Raw genomic sequence first — 22,162 nt, forward strand, 5'->3', positions numbered from 1 at the left:
ATGTCAAGTTGAACATTTTTTGATGTTGAACTAATTTCTTTAACGCTATGACTTACAAAACTAAAAAATTGAAAATCCTAAAGGACTTAAACTAGAGTTTAACTTCTATAAATTATTAGCGTAACAAATTACACAATGTCAACTAATTAGAATCACAATGGCTATAACTTTTAAAGTAACAAAAGAGCAAATAATCTTATCATGCAAAAAACTATAATTCTTTATAAGACATAATTTATAATCAAATAATAATATTAAAAAATATATAATGTTGTATTTAAAAGGCCTTTAAATTGCATGTTACTAGTAATTTAAGAAAAATACATACCATTAAATACTAACTATATTTTTTTCTACATTGTTATATATGTCTCTTATTTCTATCTCTTTTTTTTTTATATTATTATATCCTGTTTTTAGTCAGTAAAGAATTTGGATCTTTCACATTTATAAAAAATAATGTCAATTAACTGTAAAATAGGAATTAAGCAATATGGAGACAGACACCCCCCTTGTTTAGCTCTTTGTCTTTTGCATTCTCAATATGAAGTGAGCATAGCTACCACCACCACAAGGATCGTACGGAAGAATTCTGTTAACAGTATCTTCCACAATGAATCAAGATGAACCTCCAATTGCCATTTGAAATTGCTGTGGAACACGAAGCAGTGGAGCTTGAATGGTGCCAGGCTTACCCAGTTGACCGCAAGCAGCCATTTGATCATCACCTCTACTAAGTCTTAAAAAGACTGTCAATCCTGCCCTAGCAATTGTGTTACGGAATTCAATCATCCTTTCCTCTTTGGTTGGTCTGAACAATGATCCACTGTGAGGATTGAATGAGATTAGGTTAATCTTGCAAGGAATGCCCTTCACAAGCTCGATAAGCCTCTCTGCATCTCCATCACTGCCGTAAAATATGTAAATCAGCCAACAAAATTACTTTTAACATATAATAAAGGTGTACAGTGGGGAAACCAGAAAAGTTAAATGTCAACCAAGACTTCTTCAACCATAGCAGTTTATCTTCATGATTCATAATGAAAATTAACAGCTACAAATAAAAAAGGAACAAGGAGATGGAACATATCAAACAATCACAATATTAATGAATGCAATGAATGCGGTGATTATATTAATAACACTACATATGCATGGTATGGTTGATGAGGGCAATGAATGCAGAGGATGAAAGGGCAAATGCTACCCTGAATAGGATGAAAACGCAAAGGAAACTGAGAACGTCTGAAAACAATACAATTTTAAGGTTTCTCTACAAATATTGTACAGAACATCGTGCAATCTAAAATTCATTATAACATTCCAACTCAAACACCTATGATTGTCAACGCAATTAATACATAACATATGTGCATATGACAAGACGCAGTGCTAACATACAAAGTCCTTTATGCACAGTTACAAGTATGAATATGATCCATTTCAAAATAGTTCACTGTCGTAAGTTTTATTTGCAAAAAGTGTCTAACCTGTCATTAATTCCTTCAAGCATCACATACTCAAACAGGACTTTGTAGTTCTTTTTGAGACGAAGCTCCTCTCGAAGTGTCTGAAGAAGCAAGTCCAGTTTATACTTTCGATTTATAGGCATGATCCAGTTTCTTACCTGACATTAGATTCAAATGTGACCATTCATTCCTCTATTGTATTGCTGTACTTGCCTTTTCATATCTAATTTTAAGGGTGATCCAGCAACCAATAACAGCAAAGTATTAAGAAATTCACCTCATCGGTAGTTGCATTCAAACTAACAGCTAATGCACAGTTAGATTCATGGAGGAAACGTTTGAGCTGTGGAACAAGCCCACTGGTTGAGACAGTGACTTTGCGAGGACTGAACTGAAGCCCTTGCTCATCCACCATTATATTTGCAGCTTTAATGACATTATCGATGTTATGAAATGGTTCCCCCATGCCCTAAAATATGTATAGCAGTTATTAGCATCCTATCAATAATAAGACATAGGATCAGGAGTTCTATTTAGCATATTCTTCCCCTTCCCGTCTCTACAACCCACAACACAACATTAATAAGCATCAAAGAATTTATAGTGGTGTACTAGAAGCAGATGTCCATAACGACACAATTTTTAAAACCAAAAATATATTTCATTTTTCACAATACTAAATGGTTACAGAAATAGAATATCAGGGAGCTTTGGGTTCCATTTGGCTAAACAAAGAGCAAGACTGAGGGATAATTGTTAGCAATAATGATCCAAATTTCCGAACGGTATTCTAGGAAGAAAAGGAAGATAACAGATCCAACAGACTCATAAAGTCAGTTATATAAGCAGTTAAATCGGTCAGTCATGCAGTTAGAGGTTCGTTTGCAACAAATAGCCATGCAGATAAGTGATAGGTTTAGTGGCAAGGTCTACACTAGGAGAAATAAAGCAGAGAGGCAGTTATAACCTCCTGCAGTTATAACCTCCTGCAGACAAGACTAATATAAATAGTCTATGTTTTAGGATTGGTGGGGAGTTTTTGAATTGTTTTGGAGTGTGGGAGATTAGGAGAGAAGGGGGTCCTCTCGAAAGACCTTTAAAGTTGTAAACGTTTGTTGTTACTGTTCTTGTTCAAGTGAAAGAACAATAGCCATAATAAGATCATACAAGGATTGTACATATCTGTCTTAGTCTGGACTTATCAATTGGTATCAAGAGCGGCGATCTTGGTTCTGTGGAGCACGACGGACAGGGTATGGTGAATACCAGAATGGAGTCAAGAATTGATGGGCTGGAAAGGATGATTCAAGATTTGGTTCAAGATCAGGGCAAGAATTGAGTGTTGTTATGATTGCTTTAGAAGGAAAAGCATTGAATTGGTTCCAATGGTCGGAAACATGCAACCCCAATCCAAAGTGGTATGCATTCAAGGTAGCTGTGGTGCGTAGATTCCAACCGAATATGTTAAAAAACCCTTTTGAAATTCTGATTGGATTGAGACAAACAGGCTGTGTGGAGGATTATATTGAGAAATTCGAACAATATGCCGGTTTCTTGAAAGGAATTAACCAAGATTACTTGGTCGGTATTTTCTTGAATGGATTAAAGGAAGAGGTCAAGGCAGAGGTCAAACTGTATGAACCTGCAAATCTGGCTGAGTTAATGATGAAGGCCCAAATGGTGGAAGAAAAGATAAGGGTGACAGCAAAAACAATACCACCAGTGGTTAACAAAACCAACAACACTTACAAACCTTTCTCGGTAACCAGAAGTTATTCCAAGGAAGGAGGAAATTCAGTAGTTCTGGATGGCTCCAATAAAGGAAGAGGGGAGGGCAGTGAAGTTGCGAGTACAGGTAGCAGTACCTCGGGAATGCAACGGCCAAGAGGGGCTCCTTTTCGAAAATTAACCCAAGAAGAGTTGCAAGATAAAATCAAAAAAGGGTTATGTTTTCGTTGCGATGAAAAATTCGGCCCCAACCATATGTGCAAAAATAAACAATTACACATGTTGCTTATGTCGGAAGAGGAATTATCAGGATTGGATGCCTTGCCAGACAAGAATTCCAATCAGGCGCAAGAATTGGAGGACGAAGGCCAGACCTTGCAATTATCAATGTGTACCATGGCTGGCCTTACTACTAAGAAGTCTTGGAAACTGTGGGGATCAATTGGGAAAGAGGACATGGTGGTTTTATTAGACTGTGGTGCTTCCCATAATTTCATTTCACACGAATTGATATCTAAATGTGGATTACAACAGGAGCAGACTCGGCCTTACGTGGTCCAGGTGGGAGATGGGCACAAGGTACAGTACCAAGGGAAGTGTACAAGGTTCATTTTGGATTTACAGGGCCTGAAAATTCAACAAGATTTTTTTGTTTTCACAGTAGGTGGTGCTGATCTGGTTTTAGGACTGGAATGGTTAGCATCTCTTGGCGAGGTGCGAGCTGATTTCAGGAATTTGAGGTTGACAATTGGTAAGGGTGAGAAGGAGAAACTTCTGGTGGGTGATCCCACACTGTCTAAATCAGAATCTTCCTTCAAATCCATGTTGCATGATTTGAAAAATGAAGAAGCATGTTATTTCATTACATGGGACTAGGCCCAAGAGGCATCAAGCATCAAGGTTCCTACAGAAATAGTGGAAATATTGAAAGGGAATGAAGAAGTTTTCCATGATCCAGTTGGCCTACCTCCTAGCCGCACCTATGATCATGCCATCCATATTCAAGAAGGTGGTTCTATTCCTAACCTCAGGCCCTACAAGTCCTCGCACCACCAAAAGAATGAGATCGAGAGACTAGTGCAACAGATGTTGCAAGCTGGAATCATCAGACCCAGTATCAGTCCTTATTCAAGCCCAATCATATTGGTCAAGAAGAAAGATGGAGGGTGGAGGTTTTGTGTGGACTATAGGGCTCTCAATAAAATCACTATTCCAAACAAATTCCCTATTCCTGTTATAGAAGAATTGCTAGATGAATTGGCTGGGGCAACTACTTTCTCCAAATTGGATTTAAAATCCGGATATCATCAAATTCTCATGCGAAAAGGTGACATTGAGAAGACGGCCTTTCGCACTCATGATAGCCATTATGAGTTTCTAGTCATGCCCTTTGGGCTAACTAACGCTCCAGCCACCTTTCAGTCCTTAATGAACCATATCCTTAAACCATTTTTAAGGATGTTTGTGCTCGTCTTCTTTGATGACATTTTGATATACAGCCCTACTATGGCCAAGCATGTGGAACATTTACAGGAAATCCTACAAGTATTGCAGCAGCATAAATTGAAACTCAACCAAAAGAAGTGCAGTTTTGGACAGCAGAGTTTGGAATATCTAGGCCATATAATTTCCAAGGAAGGTGTGGCTGCAGATCCAAAGAAGGTTGAAGCTATGTGGAATTGGCCTGTTCCTAAGGATGCTAAGGCTTTGAGAGGATTTTTGGGGTTAACCGGCTATTATAGAAGATTTGAGCAAGGGTATGGTAAGACTGCCAAACCTCTTACACAATTATTGACTAAGGAGTGATTTCTATGGTCTGCAACAGCTCAACAGGCGTTTAACAGTCTTAAAGGTGCGGTTTCCCAGTTGCCCGTATTGGCAGTACCGGATTTTTCTAAATCCTTCACCTTGGAGACAGATGCCTCTAGCAAAGGTTTGGGGGCTGTGTTGTTACAGGAGGGTAGACCCCTTGCTTTTTGGAGCCAAGCTTTGTCATACAAAGGTCAACGAAAGTCTGTGTATGAAAGGGAGTTGATGGAAATAGTTCAAGCAGTCCAAAAATGGAAACACTACCTAATGGGTAGCCATTTTATTATCATTACAGACCAAAAAAGTTTAAAGTTTCTCACTGAGCAGAGGTTATTGACAGAAGAACAGTTTAAATGGGCTTCCAAACTCATTGGGTGTGATTTCGAAATTCGTTTCCGACCAAGCAAAGAAAATCAAGTGGCTGATGCATTATCTAGAAGAGAATATTTTAGGGTTGTGTCTATGTTCCAAACTGATGAATGGGAGACTTGGGAGGAAGAAATTCAGCAGGACGTTAAGTTGATTTCTTTAATCCAAGAATTGTTGGTGAATTCTAAAGCTCAGGAAGGTTATGAGTTAAGGAAAGGGAGATTATTCTATCAGGGGAAATTGGTGCTACCTAAGAAGTATTCTCGCATACCTTGCCTCATTAAGGAGCTGCATGAATCTCCTTTAGGGGCCCACAGCGGGTACTTTCGCACTTTTAAGAGGATAGCAGGTGTAGTCTATTGGGAAGGGATGAGAAGAGACATTAAGGAGTTTGTAATGCAATGTGAGATATGTCAACGCAACAAAACAGAAACATTAGCGCCAGCTGGACTTTTACAGCCATTACCAATTCCCACCCAAGTTTGGTCTGACATCTCTATGGACTTTATTGGAGGGTTACCCAAAGTCCAGCACAAAGATACTATTCTGGTGGTGGTGGACAGATTCACCAAATATGCTCATTTCTTTGCCTTGGCTCACCCTTTCACAGCAGTTGAGGTAGCTCAATTATTCATTAACGAAGTTGTCAAACTACATGGATTTCCTTCCACCATAGTTTCCGATCGAGACAAATTATTCTTGAGTAATTTCTGGCAAGAATTGTTTAGACACGCAGGCACCAAACTTAAATACAGTACAATTTACCATCCCCAATCCGATGGCCAAACAGAGGTTGTTAATCGCTGTTTAGAGACCTACCTCCGTTGTATGACAGGTTCTCAACCACGGAAGTGGCCACAATGGTTGCCCTGGGCTGAATTTTGGTTTAATACAAATTACAGTGCCTCTACAAAAATGTCTCCTTTCAAAGCTCTGTATGGACGAGACCCTCCGTTACTTTTAAAGGGCACCACCATTCCATCTAAAATCGAAAGTATTAATCAACTCCAACAAGAACGTGATGACCTATTACAGGAGTTAAAAAGGAACCTATGCAAAGCTCAAGAGCAAAATCGGGTGCAGGCTAACAAACATAGACGTGATGTGGATTATCAAATAGGTGATTGGGTTTATCTTAAACTGCAGCCTTATAGATTGAAATCTTTAGCACGCAGACCAAATGAAAAGCTCAGTCCTAGGTTCTACGGACCTTTCCAAATTGTTGAACGCATGGGGACGGTTGCATACAAGCTAGCTTTACCTGATCACAGCAGAATCCACCCAGATTTTCATGTCTCCTTGCTCAAACGCGCGGTCCAACCGGCCAGTCATGTCCAGGCATTACCCACAGCGCTTACAAAAGAGTTGATATTAGAAGTTTACCCTACAACACTGTTGGATACACGAATTAATAGCCAAGGCGACATGGAAGTTTTAATCCAATGGTAGCATCTTCCAAACAGTGAAAATAGTTGGGAAACAGCAGCAACCATCATCAAGGAGTTCCCTGAATTTCACCTTGAGGACAAGGTGAATCTTCATGGAGGGGGTACTGATAGGTTTAGTGGCAAGGTCTACACTGGGAGAAATAAAGCAGAGGGGCAGTTATAACCTCCTGCAGTTATAACCTCCTGCAGACAAGACTAATATAAATAGTCTGTGTTTTAGGATTGGTGGGGAGTTTTTGAATTGTTTTGGAGTGTGGGAGATTAGGAGAGAAGGGGGTCCTCTCGAAAGACCTTTAAAGTTGTAAACGTTTGTTGTTACTGTTCTTGTTCAAGTGAAAGAACAATAGCCATAATAAGATCATACAGGGATTGTACATATCTGTCTTAGTCTGGACTTATCAATAAGACAGTCAGTTTTTCGGAAATTCATAGAGATAGAAACTGGTACTAGAGCATTCCATTTATCTCTTAGCTGCAAAAGAACAGTATAGGTGGTGACACCAAAATTGCAATGTTCACTGCAGACTAGTGCACACAGCCATCCTGCATGAGTGCCAAGGGTGCAACGTGTGGTGCATGTTAATATCCAATTGCTAGGAATGAGAATTTTGTCTTATATTAGAAGTGCAGAATTTCAGTGTGGAAATCATAAGGTCTTGGGTTCTCCAACCAGTCTTGCCAGCTCTTGTTGTGTGATACACCCAAGGTTCTTATCAATACTTCAGAAGCAGTTTCTGGAAACTCAATATAGTGTTGGGTGCTGAGACTCGAAATCTCAATATGACAACACAGAAATTCTCTTTCTATCTCTACCTCTCTGCATACTGCGTGAATTCTCTTATTTTCTAGGTACCAGTTTCATAAAGAATCTGAAGAAGGGTATCCAAACTTTTAACTAGAAGATTAGAATAGTACAGCTAAGAGCATGTTTGGTTATCCAGACTTTTAAATCCATGTTTAAACACCAGAAACAAATTCTTACCTCTCCATTTCATGTAATGGACCTATGAACATCCATTTACAATAATACAAACAGGTTCACTAACATGCTCTATATTGCTGACACATAAGAAACCATACACAGAAGTACTTTGGAAACCATTTGGAAAAGTGAAGGCCTATCTACAACATTATTATGGATACGCAAAGACAATTAAAAAAGAAAGGAGCACATTGCTTGCACTATAACATGAATATATAAAAAAAGTCCACTTGCACATTGAAATAGAAACCATGCTTTAATTTCAAGGATAAGAGACATAGGTATCGTTATACTGAGTTGTCAGCATGGCAATAAACAAAATGCACATTAAATGCGGTCAAAGATCTGACAGACCTACCATAAAGACAACATTTGTGATGGAGCCAACTTCATCTGTGAGCAAGCGTCTGGCAGAAACAGCCTGCTCTGCTATTTCTGCAGCAGTAAGATGTCTCCTAAGACCCATTCTGCAAAAATAATAAAGCATAATAAAGTGCATGAAAAGTAAACCATAACCATCAAATAGCCATCTTCAGGGAAAAATAAGACTTACCTTCCAGTATAGCAAAACTGACAATTCATGGCACACCCAACTTGACTTGAAACACATACAGTAGTCCTACCTCGGTCACAAGGTATGACAACTGTTTCTATGACCAGCCCATCATCCAATGTGAATAAAATCTGCAATATCCTGTGAGTTTAAAGTCAACAAGAATACTCTACAGAAACACAACCAGATATAAGCAAGGTATGCAAGTAACTATGAAGCTATAAACATAAACATAAATAGCATCCAGGTTTCATATCATTTTCTAGCTAGATTGATTGAATGATGAAAATTATGAAAATAAAACAGAGAAAGATCAATTTAACCTTTCTTGTTCCATCAGATGCTGTGTGAATTTCTTTCAGAGCAAGTGCCTTGAACGCGGCATTTTCATTCAACATTTTCTTGAAATCTTTATTCAATCCTGAATAAGATATAATAAAGTTACTAGAATTACTAGTCAATTCAAATTATTCAACTCAAAATTCATAAGCAAAACTTCACTTTTCACCAGGAGGGTCTGAAGAACTATGCTTACAAACATTATTTTCTGACGTACCAAGTACAAACATTATAAAACAATAGTTTTTAACCCCCTCCCAAATACATACAGCATTAAATGAAGAAGAAATAACCTTCCAACTCATCAACATGTTGGGCCCAAATGTTGTTTCCATACATTCGCTTCCATAACATCATGGCCTGCCCAGGCCTGTATCCATGTGAGTAAACCCATTTCTGTCCAATGATAAACCATTAGCCATAAAATTTGGAGTCACATGCGGAAACTTTTTGTTCATGAGCTATTCAGAATGAAACTGATGAACCAAAAACAGGGAATCCGACAAGGGAACTAAAACAAGTTCAAATCCTGGTGACTTCCGTAAGAAATAACTAATTGCGGGTGTATCTAGTTAGAACGTGAGAAGTAAGAGTTAATCTTAATCATATATGAATGATTAAACGTTATTTTAGTTAAATGTTGCATACAAATATTTACTCCGCTTCCACTCTCATCTCTAACCTAATACACATCCATAGCAATAAACATCATATTTATCACATTTTATTCAGATGTTAAAGAGCACAACATTTTTCAACGTGTAGCATAGACATAATGTAGAATTTTTAAAAATAATTAGTAAAACGTATTCAATGTTACTTATCCTGTCACAAACATAAGAGAAACCAAAAGTAAAATAATTTAAATCCTCTAAAATAAAGTACACTTTGAGAGATAAAAGCTAAATCTGAAGACTGATTAGAAAATTAACTGCTGGAATTTTATCAACATCATGATTTAGTAACGATTATATACATACATGTATTGTATCATAATATTAAGGGAGAACAGTCATTTTAGTGTGTAATTTAACCTCACTGGGCTGGCTGAGAGTACTAAAATTAAAATGCTTTCAGGAAGTGTAATTTGTGTGTCACTTTAGTCTTGCCGCTAGAAAATCTTCCTTAAAGTTAATATGTGTGTCTATATCACATATTTTTTTATTACTTTGATCCTTGAATTTAAGGACCTACTGTTATTTTAGTCTCTGAACTCAACAACTTACTTCCAGATGTTTTAGTGTACAACAGTACCTCTGAATTTTTAATTAAGTCACTCAAATGACAGTTGGAACTAGAGACTAAAATGACAAATTAAAATGAATGTAGAAAGGTTAAATTTCAGAACCAAAAGAGAACAAACGTGGTGATGCAGACGCAGAGGTAAATGACATACTAAATTACATTTTAAATTTCATTACCATTTACGCTATAAACATGCACAGACTTTTTAAATAGTTAAAAAGAAAAACATACTTCAAGATCAGGGTAAGTCATCCCTTTGAGAAGGGTCTTCGAACCTTGACTTGAAATTCCAACGCCATCACCATCTCCTGCATCAAACACACGTAATGAACTAAAGAGACAAAAAGAAAAAAAAAAATAAAGTACACAAAGCAAGAGAAGGATTTATGCATTTATTTAAAATTAGGGAAAGAGTAGTGACCGAAATCAGAGAGGTTGTGGTGGTCGGCGGTTAGAGAAGAAACAGAAAGGAAGCGGCGTAGGCGAGGAGAGAGAAGAGAAAGAAACGGCGACGTTTTGGTGAGGGAGAAGGAGAAGTGATTGGGTTTAGAAGATAGGAGAAGAGTGGAATTTGCAACTGCTCCTATAGCCATCACGCACCTCACGCTCAAACTCCTCCTCCAATACAATCTTTCCCTCTTAGTTATTTGTTCTTTCAGTACTATTTTACTGAAAATTATTTTGAAATCATTTTCAAAAATTAAAATAAAATATATTTTTAAAAAATAATTGGTTCAGACCAATTTTATATTATCAGTTTAGCTAGTTTCAATTTTGTTACCCCGGGAATTATTTAAATTGCATAAGATAAAATTATAATTTTGCTGATAATAACATTGATTATTATTAAAATATAAGACTTTTTGCAAAGGCTAATAAATATGAAAAATTCAAAATACTAACGTCATAACTAATGAAATATAAGTGCTATTGCATATATATGTAAGGATAAAAGAGTATTAAAAAACAGTAAGGATAAATTTCTAAAAAAAAATATGTTCACCACATCAAAATTAGTATCACTAAAAAAAACTATCAAATAACTAATTTATTAATTAGAGAATAATTTAGAGACCAATATCTTTTGAATTTAAAACATAGATAGCTAATATTAGTGACTAATTTAAAAATCAATTTATAATTGAAACTATTTTAGTGATTGTAAGTCCCATTTTTTAGCTTATAAGTGTTTGGACCTGGCCTTTTTCTTGAGCTCAATGCCAGCCCATTAGGGGACCCCTAATATCCCCTTTCCCGCCCCAAACCTTTTCATTATGCTCTTTTCCAGAATTGTTCCTCTCCCTCGCACTCTTTTCCGGTTCAGAGGCTCTAATTTTGTCTTGGTTCTCCCTAGTACCTCATTCTCGACTCTGTGTGTTTGCTTTCAGTTCCTTAGCTTGCTTCAATGCCCTGTTGCTCTTCCTTGGGTTACCATTCTATTTGCTAGCATTTTCCAGGTAAGGGAAGCTAGGTTTTAACGTTTTAAAGTTATTTCTGCATGTTTTCGGTCTGTTCTATGTCTTTGGTGCTTGAATAATATTTTTGATCGTGTGAAACTAGCTTGCTTGCATTTTGGATGTTGCTTTGAGTTGTGTTTCTGCCCTGCACGTGAGAATAGTGGCGTGAATTGATATTCTCGTCCAAGCGAGCTCATTTCGCCTAGGCGAGAGTAATAGAAGCTCGCCCTGGTTTTGCTCAAGCATCTTACTTAGGCGGAGAGTTTTTGTTTTGAGCGATGCATCATCTCGATCAGGCGAGAACGGCTCTGCTAGCACTTGAGGAAACCAGTTGCGTCCTCTGCGCGAATCCTTGTTCAGGCGAGGGACTTTAGTTTTGGGCGAGTGACAATCTCGCATAGGCAAGAAGGTCTCGCCCAAGAGAGAGCTCATAGAGTGCCACTGTAACACGCTCGCTCTAGCGAGAGAGCCTAGCTTAAGCGAGACAGTCCTTGTCGCTTGGGTGAAGACTTCTAGCCTAAGCAAAAACAGTGCAAATTTTGTGGTTTACTTTCTCAATTAAATTGTGGCTGGTTGTTTATCTTGAAAATGCGTGAAGTATATGAATATGCATGTGTTATTTGGTTGGTGAGAACTAAAATTGGTATGCTTGGAATGAATTGAGGGATGGAATTGTTGGTTGGTGGTGTTTTGGCACGAGAATTGGATGTTTGAGATAAAAGTTGTGGTTATGATATGAGGAACATGAATTTGGTATGAGATAGATGTAATTCCATGAGTCTCGTGGGGAGATCTCATGATGGTGTGTAGTGTATATAATTAAGAAAAGGATTCAAGTAAAGATCGCATCCCGAAACTCTAAAGGATCAGTTTGTCTCACGTAGAGCAAACTGATCCAAGTGGTGAGAGTAGCGGGAGACCCTAGTCTTTGGCAGGATAATGGCCTTAGATGCTTGAAGGCTAACCTTGTGTGTGGTAGGGTGAAACCCATTGGCAATGGCTCTGCAGAGTAGTAGAGGCCACCACAAGTGCAAGCATCCAATGAATTCGATCTTATTATATGTATCCGAGATGATTGAGTCATAGTGTCGTGCTTGTTTGCTATAACATGATTTTGTGCCTACCTTGTATGCTTGAGAACTGTTTTAAGTACCTATTTGCTATAACATGTTGAAAATTATTTTATACTGGCTTACCCTTTCCTTTTTGTCTGTTTCCGGGCTTTGGTTTCTCTTTTGCGATGATCACCTTAATGGTGGGAGCAGATGGGAGAATTCCTGATGATAGATCTGATGGTGGTGATGCAGCTGCTTAGTTTGGATCTATTAGTTGTGGCTCTTATGAGCAATCGTAAGGCCCCTAGACCTATGTAATTCTTGGTTGTAGGAGCATCTCTTTTGCAAAATTGTGAAAATTCTTTATTTATGTTTTGTTTATGGCATTGTGGTATGTCTAAGTTTCCTTTCTAAGTGTATTTATGGATGACTGTAATAGTGGATCCTTATATGTATACTATTCATCTAGTTGCTCTTTTATTATTATAATTATGTGATGTTTTATTGAGTAGATTTATTCTATTTAGATGGGACGTGACAGTTACCGATTTAGAAATTAATTATAATTTCTTACAATTATTTTAGTTACCAATAATTTTACTTTTAGTTAATAAATTGATATCTAAATTAAACAATATAATACTTATTTTTTGTCACTACAGATTATTAATTAAGATTTTTTTTGTAATGTACTGTTTTCATACTTAGAGAATTCATGGTCGCATTTTAATAACGTTGAGTATTATACTTGTGCAATTATGCATAAATGATTCATTTAGATTATAAATATCAAAAGTTGATTACATAGTATTTTAGAATAACTACAAATAGCTACTAAATTTAGATTTAGGAATATCAGTAGCAAATATAATTTTAATTAGATAGGATTTGCGTTAGATAGAAAGAGTGAAAGAGAATTAAATAAAAGTTAAATGGACAGTCCTAAAACAATTTAAAATCTTTGTTTATTGTTAATAAGTAAATTTAAAAAAAAAAAAAAGGAACCATTTTGAGAGAGTGACCTCAAACTATTATAACTTTCTCCATTGAACAAAACGGCTTGTACGTGATTAATTAATAGGATAACCCTGAAAAATAAAACTAATTTAAAAGCTCAAAATTTTAATTACGATAAAAACAATATGTGTGAGTTGTAGAAATTTGAAAATAATTGGTAATGTAGTGATTTTTTGGAAGCAAAGCTACTATTGAAGGCAAGAAAAATTTCAAGAACATGCAAAAACTGGACAGCAGAGCCAAATTCCTCATCTATCAATGTCTTGGGTCGAAAATCTTGAACAAAATTTCGAAAGCTACAATTGCAAAGGAATGGTAGGAGATTTTAGTGAAAACGTATGGAGATGGAGACAAGAACAAGAAGGTCAAGTTGCAGACCTTGAGGAGAAGTAAAGTGGAAACCAACAACATCAAATAATTATTTTTGAGCTACACAAGTTTATTATGAAATATAATTTCTTCTATGTTTAACTATGTTTATATTCAACCTCGAGGTCATGTATTAAATATTCATATATTAATTGATTCGAATATTTAATATTTAATAATAAATTCTATTTATTCTTAGTGATAAAAACAAAATCAAATTATTATATATCTGAAAAGAAACATCAACTTACAGTCAATAAAAGGTTATGTACTTAACATAAAAGCAATACAAAGATATTATATTTCTTTTTATTTCTTTTACACCTGTACTAACCAACTGTCTAAACAACCTGGAGTGTCAATATCTTGCTTCTCGAAAAATAATGACAATTCATATAGTAAAGTATGTTAACCACTATCTTTTCTTTGTAATTTTCTTCTTTGGACTAACTAATGTTAAAACATTAATTATATCTTAATCCCCAATGTTGAAGATAAATCAAAGAATACATCAATTTTAATAAATAACATTATTTAGCACTCTATACGTTTTAACAAATTTAATAACAACAATCATTAAAGTAAATAAAGAGATGAAATGAACTAGCTATAATAATAATAATATCCTCTTCCAGCACATTGTTTTATAATGTTTAAAACTTTTTCTTTTTTCCAAATGATAGTATTATTTTTTAGGATCCTATCGCAATAATCTCCTCATAATTGTCCATTAAAATTTAAATTCATGATTTTGACTCTGACGTCAATTGTTATGATAACGCTTATTACTAATTTAAAAGTTATAGTTATTAGTCGGGATACAACTTTTTTTATTTAAGAATATAACAATTCAAACGTCACGATTTAATAATGACTTAACTCACTTGATCTTTGATACGGAATAATTAATATAATTTACAACAATATTAACAAACTAGATTAGACACATAAAATAGGCAAATCCTAAAATCCAGGAAAATAAAATTGTAAGAGCGATGATATTTAAATACCCACCAAATATAAAATAACTCCTTAATAATTCAAAATAAAGATATTTTAGTTACATTTATTTTACTTTTAACTTGAAATTTCAATATATATTATTATATATTAGAATGGGTTGTGAATGTATTTGTTTAGAGGAAAGCCACGGTATTATTTTTCAAATGATTGAAGTTGCAATGCACGACCAGGTGGAAAACACTCGTAGTCATATAAATAAATGGATTATGCAGCCATCACAATACTTGTTTTTTTAAATAAAATAACACTTTGGCTTGTACTCGGAAGCCATAATTTACCGTTACAAACAAACACAAGCTCCTTAGTGATTATTAATTATTAAATACAAACTTAATGACTTTTATATCCATTGCCCACCGCTGCTAACTAACACAACTTTTCCCAATCAGTCAGCAATGGTCCAAGTCATGTCATTCTCAAAGATCCAGTGACATACTTCAATCTGACCCGGACCCGACCCAAGAGCCGTGAATGCACCGTGGGTGGGGCTCCATGCACTGGTGTCCAGGTGACATATAGCAACACCGTGGTTAATTTTCGCCTTCGATTCCGGATCCAAGAGATCCGCTTCGTAGACCCGAACCTTAGGAACGGAGTGACAGTAGTAAAGTAGATAAGGGAACAAGCTCTGGTGACAGGAGACGGATTTGGTTACCTTGCCACCGTTCATTCCTTTGACCCGACCCACCATTACATTCTTACTGAACCCGTTTACGTTCTGAGTGGTCCAAACCCCGACATTATGGCCCAAAACAGAGGTTGCAAAATCAATCATATCCTCGACAGAGCCCACACAACGTTTGATCTCTCCGACGCTGGGTGCTCTCTCGCACTCACCCAAAGAATCCATCATCATCTTCTCCATGGAGGAGTTATCAGACACCTTGAACACGCTCTTCAGCTCCTCAATCTTTGAAGAAGAGAAGGGCAATTTCACCAGAATAGAACGGGGAAGAAATGACCTTTGGGGCATTTTATCTCTTATGTCTGGCATGGCCATTACGGTTCCTTCCTTCAGCATGCTCTCGCGAAAGAACTTACCCGGTTCAACCCACCTTTTCACCAAACTGCCACCAACAGTGGAAGGAGAGGAAGAGGTGTTGTAAGAAGCGAAGGAAACACCCTCTTTGGCGTAATCCTTAAACGTAGCGTTGGTGTTAACGCCGTAGCCGGTGAAGCCAACCTTGTGATCGCCTTCTGCTCCTTTGGCGTAGCCTTTGAAAGTGTCGGAACCTGGGTTGGCGGAGTTGCCGTAGTTTTTGAAGTCCACTTGGGTCCCTTCTTTGGTGTTCTTAGCATAGGATTGGAAGGAGTCATCACCAACGTTGGACTGGTCCCTGTAGTTGGCAAAACTCTCACTGCCACCGTGCGTTCCGTCTGCATAACTCTTGAAGGTTATTTCAGGGACGTTCATATCCACGCCATAGTTGGTGAAGGTGTCGTTGGGAATGGCGCCTCCCTTGCCGTAGTTCGTGAAACCAGACGAGGCAGTGTTGGAGTTTGTTCCGTAGCCAGTAAAGTCGTTCCCAGCGCCGGCGGAATTCTTGCCATAGCTCTGGAATGTCTGCCCGCCCGTGTTTCCGTCTTCGCTGTATCTAGAGAACGACTGTGTCCTCCCAGCGGTGAAGTCGGAGTAGGTGGTGAATCGCAGGTTGGGGACGTTTGAATTGCTGGAGTAATTTTTGAACTCGCCGGAGCCTCCGGCGGTGCTGGTGCCGTACGTGCTGAAGCTCTGGTCGGCGACGTTGGTGCCACTGGCGTAGGCGGTGAAGGTTTCTTGGCGGCCAGCGGCTCCGCGGCTGTATCGGCGGAAATCGTTGACCGGAGTGCTGAAGAGATCGTTGGAGTAGTTTTTGAACGTGTCGATTCCACCTGCTCTATTCGTTCCGTAGTTAGTGAAATTCTGGCCGTCGTCGTAAGTTTGAAAATTCTCGTCTTTGGTGTGTTTCTCGAGGCTTGGACGGACCTCCGGGAAGCAGAGAAGGTGCGCGGCGGAGCAGAAGTCCGGCAAGCGAGTGGAGAGGGTGTTGGTGGCGGCGAGGTTGGTGAAGGAGGCAGTGTCGGTGGCGGTGAGTGGAGAGGCTTTGGAGAGAAGGAAGGATGGTTTTGGGAGGGTGTTGCGAACGTGTCTGTCCCAATAACGTGAGACGTAAGCCTTTGGCGTGAAGGGGTTTTGATCTGCTGAGTTCCCCCCACCATAAGCAACCTGCATTTGCGGTGTTAGACGTTAAAGATGATGATCATGATGGTGATGGGATGAAGCAGTGAGAGTGAAGGAGAAGTATATATTCTTACAGTGAGCGTTGAAAGGAGGATGAAGAGAAAGAGAGTACTCATGTTATCACTCTGCTTCTTCTTCATAATCGTTGCTACAATTTGAAGGATACAGTTGAATGAAGAAGGAAGAAAGATGTGAAGATTAATGCTATCACATTCTCACCCGACCAATTTGTCGTCAATGCTTGCTTCTGCATGAACAAAGCGGTTTTCTTTACGATTTATAGGCTCTGAAAACTGTCTTTTATTATTTTGGATGGGCCGAGAAAACTAGGAGCGCCTAACGGCCCAGCCCATCCTACTAGCTTTAACGGGAACAACAAGGAGAATATTACCTTTATTTATTTATTGTAAGAATTTTGTGGTGAGATTTGGACTTTAAAAGTGATTTGATTTTTAAGGCAGTTTTATTACGTAGCCAACTTTACTGAGCACAATAAGATTTTGTGATTGGTGTTGTAAGAATATTTGGATAACCTTAATTATTTTGGTGAAGTTTCTTAAACTCTGAGTGCAGCAACCAAAAGTCCCCTGTGGGGCTACAGAGATACATGACAAATAATGCAAACGTTATTCCATTGCACGTTCAATTCAATGTGGAGAACTGAAACATTCCGTTCGACACGGTTAATCCTGAGAATCCAAATTGTCCTCAGTGGACAAAAAACAGCAAAATAATTATAGTAAAACTATTATTATTAAGTATTTTAACAATATTAACCTGAATTTCACTTATTATTTATCCAGGAATTAATTTTAGATGTGTTTACTTTTTCAGCAAAGAGTACCTCTTTTATTAGTAAATAAAATTAGTTATTTTGTTATATAAATTTAGTTTGATAAGTTTTTTTTTACTAGATAAATTCTTGTTTATACTTAAATAATTTATTGAAGAATAATATACAACATTTTAATTTTTCAGTAATAGTATGATATTAGATTAATTTCTCTATCTTTTTCTTTTATCTTTCATTGGTTTGAGGCTTTCACAACCTCACTCATTGTCTGTAATCTTTGTCCTGGGAAAATTTTAGGGTTGTTTCTTCAGCTCTTAACAACTAAAATAAAATTATAAAACATGATTTATTTTCAACAATAAAACCAAGTTTATTAACAAACATTCTTGAAACTACATAAAACAATGTTTATACGATTTTTTAGTGCAGTGTAATAATATAGTTGTTCTTAAATCATCCGGTAAGTTTTACAGAAAAAAATTCATAATTTTTGCAGAAGCTATAATATAGGACTTTGTTACCCAAAATAAGGCAAAATTAGAACTACAAAAATTGTCTCTCAACTAATCTCCATAAACATGATCATAGCTATACTCATAAATAGGTTGATAATATATCCCTTAATCAATAATAAGAAACTCGAACATAAAAATCTATGCTTAATTTGTAAATAAAAAATTCGAATTGTTTTTCCCAGAGCCTTTGTAAAAATATCTCTTAGTTGTATTATATATGGTAGGGACGTACAAGGGATAAATGATGTCAGTTGTTATATCATTACGTTAAAATAACAATCAATTTCAAATCTTTTATGAAAAATAAGATTTTGAGTTTTATATATTTATATATTGATTAACTATTACAATACAATCATATTCCTTTAAAATCAATAACCTCAAATCACTAAATAATTATTTGAGCCATTTTAACTTATGTATTCATCCTCATAGAGTGATATTCAGTCTCTACAAAAGAGTATAGATCATTAATTGTTTCTTAATCTTTCAAAATATCATAAAAGAACCAAGAAACATCACTCAATTAATCAAAAAAATGTCTTGTAAGTAAACGGTTCGTCCAATCCAAATCGCATCACCCTACAATTCCAATTTATTATCAGATCACATTAAGATATATCTTGTCCGGATGTTAGATCAAATATCATATAACCCTTATGCATGCATTCACATTAAAGATCGATTGACCTATTAATGATGCGGGAGTGAATTAGGTAAGATTGAGGAAATTAGGTGAGTCCTACTAGTATCACTTATTTTCATTTTCATGATCTACTTTTCTTGTACTATTAATTAAGACTCACTTATATAATATATGAAATGTATTAAAAAATATACTTTTATATGTATTTAAATAAAAAGTTTTATTGAGTGTACCTCTTAAATTTGAGCTAATTAAAAGCAAGCCATGAGTGCAAGGTCCCCAATATGCTTTGGAGCAGAAAATTATTCGCATGCGCAGGACATAATAGGAGAACGTACTCTCAACAGTTAAGCACGATAAATATCCGTATCATAAAAATTGAATTCATATTAAATAAATGGAAGGTCCCCATTTAGCTTAGAAACAACCTTAAATATGAGTATCTGGTTGGAAGTGAGGTCAGAAAATGCTCCCCACTGTTATGTATTTTCTCAGCATTTTCTGCTACGTCTCTCTTCAATTATGGCATTTTTGATTATGAAATTATGACGATGCATGCATCCAGACAAAGAAGTTAGGGTAAAATAAAGTTACGATGCAGATGAATGCGTTTGTGTTTTCCTGATGAAAGAAAAAGATGAAGGTTTATGCAACTTACCTCCTCCATCAAAAATTCCTTCCCTCCAGTTTAGAGTAGAAAACCCGACGAGAAAGAAAACTTTGTTTTGTCATAACGCAATGGCAAAGGATTTTGCATGATAGTGCGTTGGACCACATAACATGGCTGCATAGCATAGAGTGATGAATTTAGTTCCCTAAGTAATGATCGATTAGAGGAAACAAAAGGGATACTCTTTGGAAGGATTGGTTGTTTTCTAACCTTTCTTGGCCTTTTCTTTTGGCTATGATGAAGCAGTACGTCTTCATCTGCTGCACATGCATATGTTATTCTTTTGGTTAAAATTCAACACAACCAGTTTCTATCAACTTTTCTGATCCAATGTTGCATTATCACTTTCACTAATAGTGTAAATATTTTCTTGTTAATTAATTTTGTAAGGTTAAGTTAATATCATTTTTTTAACTTATTACTAACCAAGCAAATTTGCAAATAAAAATCAAGTTTATTTGTCTATGGTTGAGGACTAGAGAAGTAAGAAAAATTATTGAAAATATCGAGAGTCGATGTGGGATTGAGTGCTAATAGAAGTATGTTTTGCAGATCATTCGTCAAGTTTTATGTCGTTCAATCGATCGAAAGCCAAATTTTATGAAAAAGAATCACAATGCATAATATTTTACTGAAATAGTGTAAGTGAATAATGCCATAAGACACCTGTGACTCGTTAGAAACCGACTATTTAACCTCGATCAGGTGATCTAAGCAGATTATTTACCCCTATTAAAACATCGACCGAGAAAAAAATAATAGAAATAAAGGGTCGAAGCAAATTTAGAATGAGAGCAAAACAACAACCGTTATGCAAGTGTGATGGGTACTAACCGTTAAGATATGTGGACTTCAAACCCTTAATGGTAGTTTATAGGATAATTATAGAAAGAGTTGGTATGTAACTTTTTTAAATTTCAAATTCAAAATTTTGTAACTGTCTGATAAATGCTAGAAAATATAAATAGATTTATTTTGTATTTTACAAAAGTGACAAATTGTGGAATAATTCAATGTTGGTCGTTGTAATTTGGGTCACTACTCTCATTTCTTTACTTTCCTTGACAATTTATTTTGTTGTTCTTTCCATTTGATTGCAACTTGTGTAATTCTCCTCATACCACCACACATACCATTTTAGATTTTACTATCTTTACATTACACTTCATCCATTGTTAGTATGTTCCCATTTCCATTTTACCAAAAAACAAAAAAGAAATAAAAATATAGATTGTATTGTGCAAGAAATTCTCATTAAGGTCCAAGTAAAAAAATATCGAATTCGTTGTGTGTGTGGATGAGATTAGTTCAGGAAATTATTAATTTTTACATTAAATTAATTTTTTTTCGTCGACACTTAAACACAAGATACTATAGTTAGATCGAAAAACAATCGTCCACTAAAATAAAAAAATTTACATTAAGAAAAAATTTGCATCGAGTTGATTTAGTTCTAAATAATAATAAGATATCAGTAGAAACTAAATTATGAAGAAACACCTGTTATTTGTATGAACGTGGCATGGCAGAGGTGGGGAATAATAGGAATCAAATGATTTATCCCTTACTGAAAAGTAACTTCTATGTTGATCATAGATCTATTTTTAACTATCAAATGTGCAGTTATTTCTTTCACATTATTTATCACTCCTTTTATGTTTTCAGTGACGGGAAGAAATTGAAATATGGCATCAGAGAAAAAAAAATTCAAATAATTATTTCATCGAATGAAAGCAGAAATACTGTACACTCAATTCTCAATTCAGGGTCTCTTGTTGATTTTATATTTTCACAATACTTAATTTTAATATAATAAAATTTTTAATATATTTTGAAATATAAGAATTCGCACGTGTATTTCGAAAACAGATCACATAAAAAAAAAATTGAAGGAAAGATGAAAGAGGAGGTTACTAACATTCAAGAATTATAAAGTTGATTTGTTAAATTTAAAAATAAGGGCGAGAAAAGTTATAGTTTTAATTCACATACTAATAACTAATATTTTTGTCAATAAAAAAATAAAAATCTACTACCATTTTATACTTTTAATATTTTTCTTTTTCCGTTACAAGCATACTGGAATAGTAGCTGGTAGTGTCTTGCACGTAAAAGAAAGGTGTAAGAATAAATATATTCTTTAAACTTGATTTTCATTTGTTTTTATCACAACATAATCTTTAAAATACTGACATTAGAAGTATAAACCACAAATGCTTCTTTTGTCTTGATTTAGTAGGTGTAGAGATTTGAGACTAAATCTTTTGGTACTAGGGTTTTCATACTAACAACTTTTCAGCATCTATATGGCAAAAGATATATATAATAGTAATGACATTAAGATGTGAGTCTTACGATACCTTTTTAATTGGAACATGCTAACATAATATACAAAAATAAGGTTCAAAGTCAGATTATAAAAATAAATAAATAATTATTTTTTATCTTAAAAAT

At 35.8% G+C, this 22,162-nt stretch overlaps 2 protein-coding genes across 2 annotated transcripts; both read right to left on the bottom strand.

The window, feature by feature from the left end:
- Positions 1–413: 413 nt before the first annotated feature.
- LOC114175372 (Radical SAM superfamily protein) lies at positions 414–10,589 on the bottom strand. The gene is made up of 9 exons (XM_028060147.2): positions 10,364–10,589; positions 10,174–10,250; positions 8,991–9,093; positions 8,682–8,779; positions 8,359–8,489; positions 8,164–8,272; positions 1,747–1,938; positions 1,491–1,627; positions 414–907 (listed from the first exon to the last, which is right to left on the bottom strand). The coding sequence occupies exons 1-9, from the start codon at positions 10,533–10,535 to the stop codon at positions 619–621; spliced, it is 1,308 nt and encodes a 435-aa protein (XP_027915948.1). The 5' UTR covers positions 10,536–10,589; the 3' UTR covers positions 414–618.
- A 4,445-nt stretch (positions 10,590–15,034) lies between these two features.
- Positions 15,035–17,351, bottom strand: LOC114178532 (polygalacturonase non-catalytic subunit AroGP2-like). The gene is made up of 2 exons (XM_028064501.2): positions 17,159–17,351; positions 15,035–17,069 (listed from the first exon to the last, which is right to left on the bottom strand). Exons 1-2 carry the CDS (start codon positions 17,222–17,224, stop codon positions 15,249–15,251), a joined length of 1,887 nt encoding a protein of 628 aa, XP_027920302.2. The 5' UTR covers positions 17,225–17,351; the 3' UTR covers positions 15,035–15,248.
- Positions 17,352–22,162: the final 4,811 nt, after the last annotated feature.

Source organism: Vigna unguiculata, chromosome 3 (assembly GCF_037176805.1).
Source record: "Vigna unguiculata cultivar grain cowpea cultivar isolate G323 ecotype 2 chromosome 3, ASM3717680v1, whole genome shotgun sequence".
NCBI lineage: Eukaryota > Viridiplantae > Streptophyta > Magnoliopsida > Fabales > Fabaceae > Vigna > Vigna unguiculata.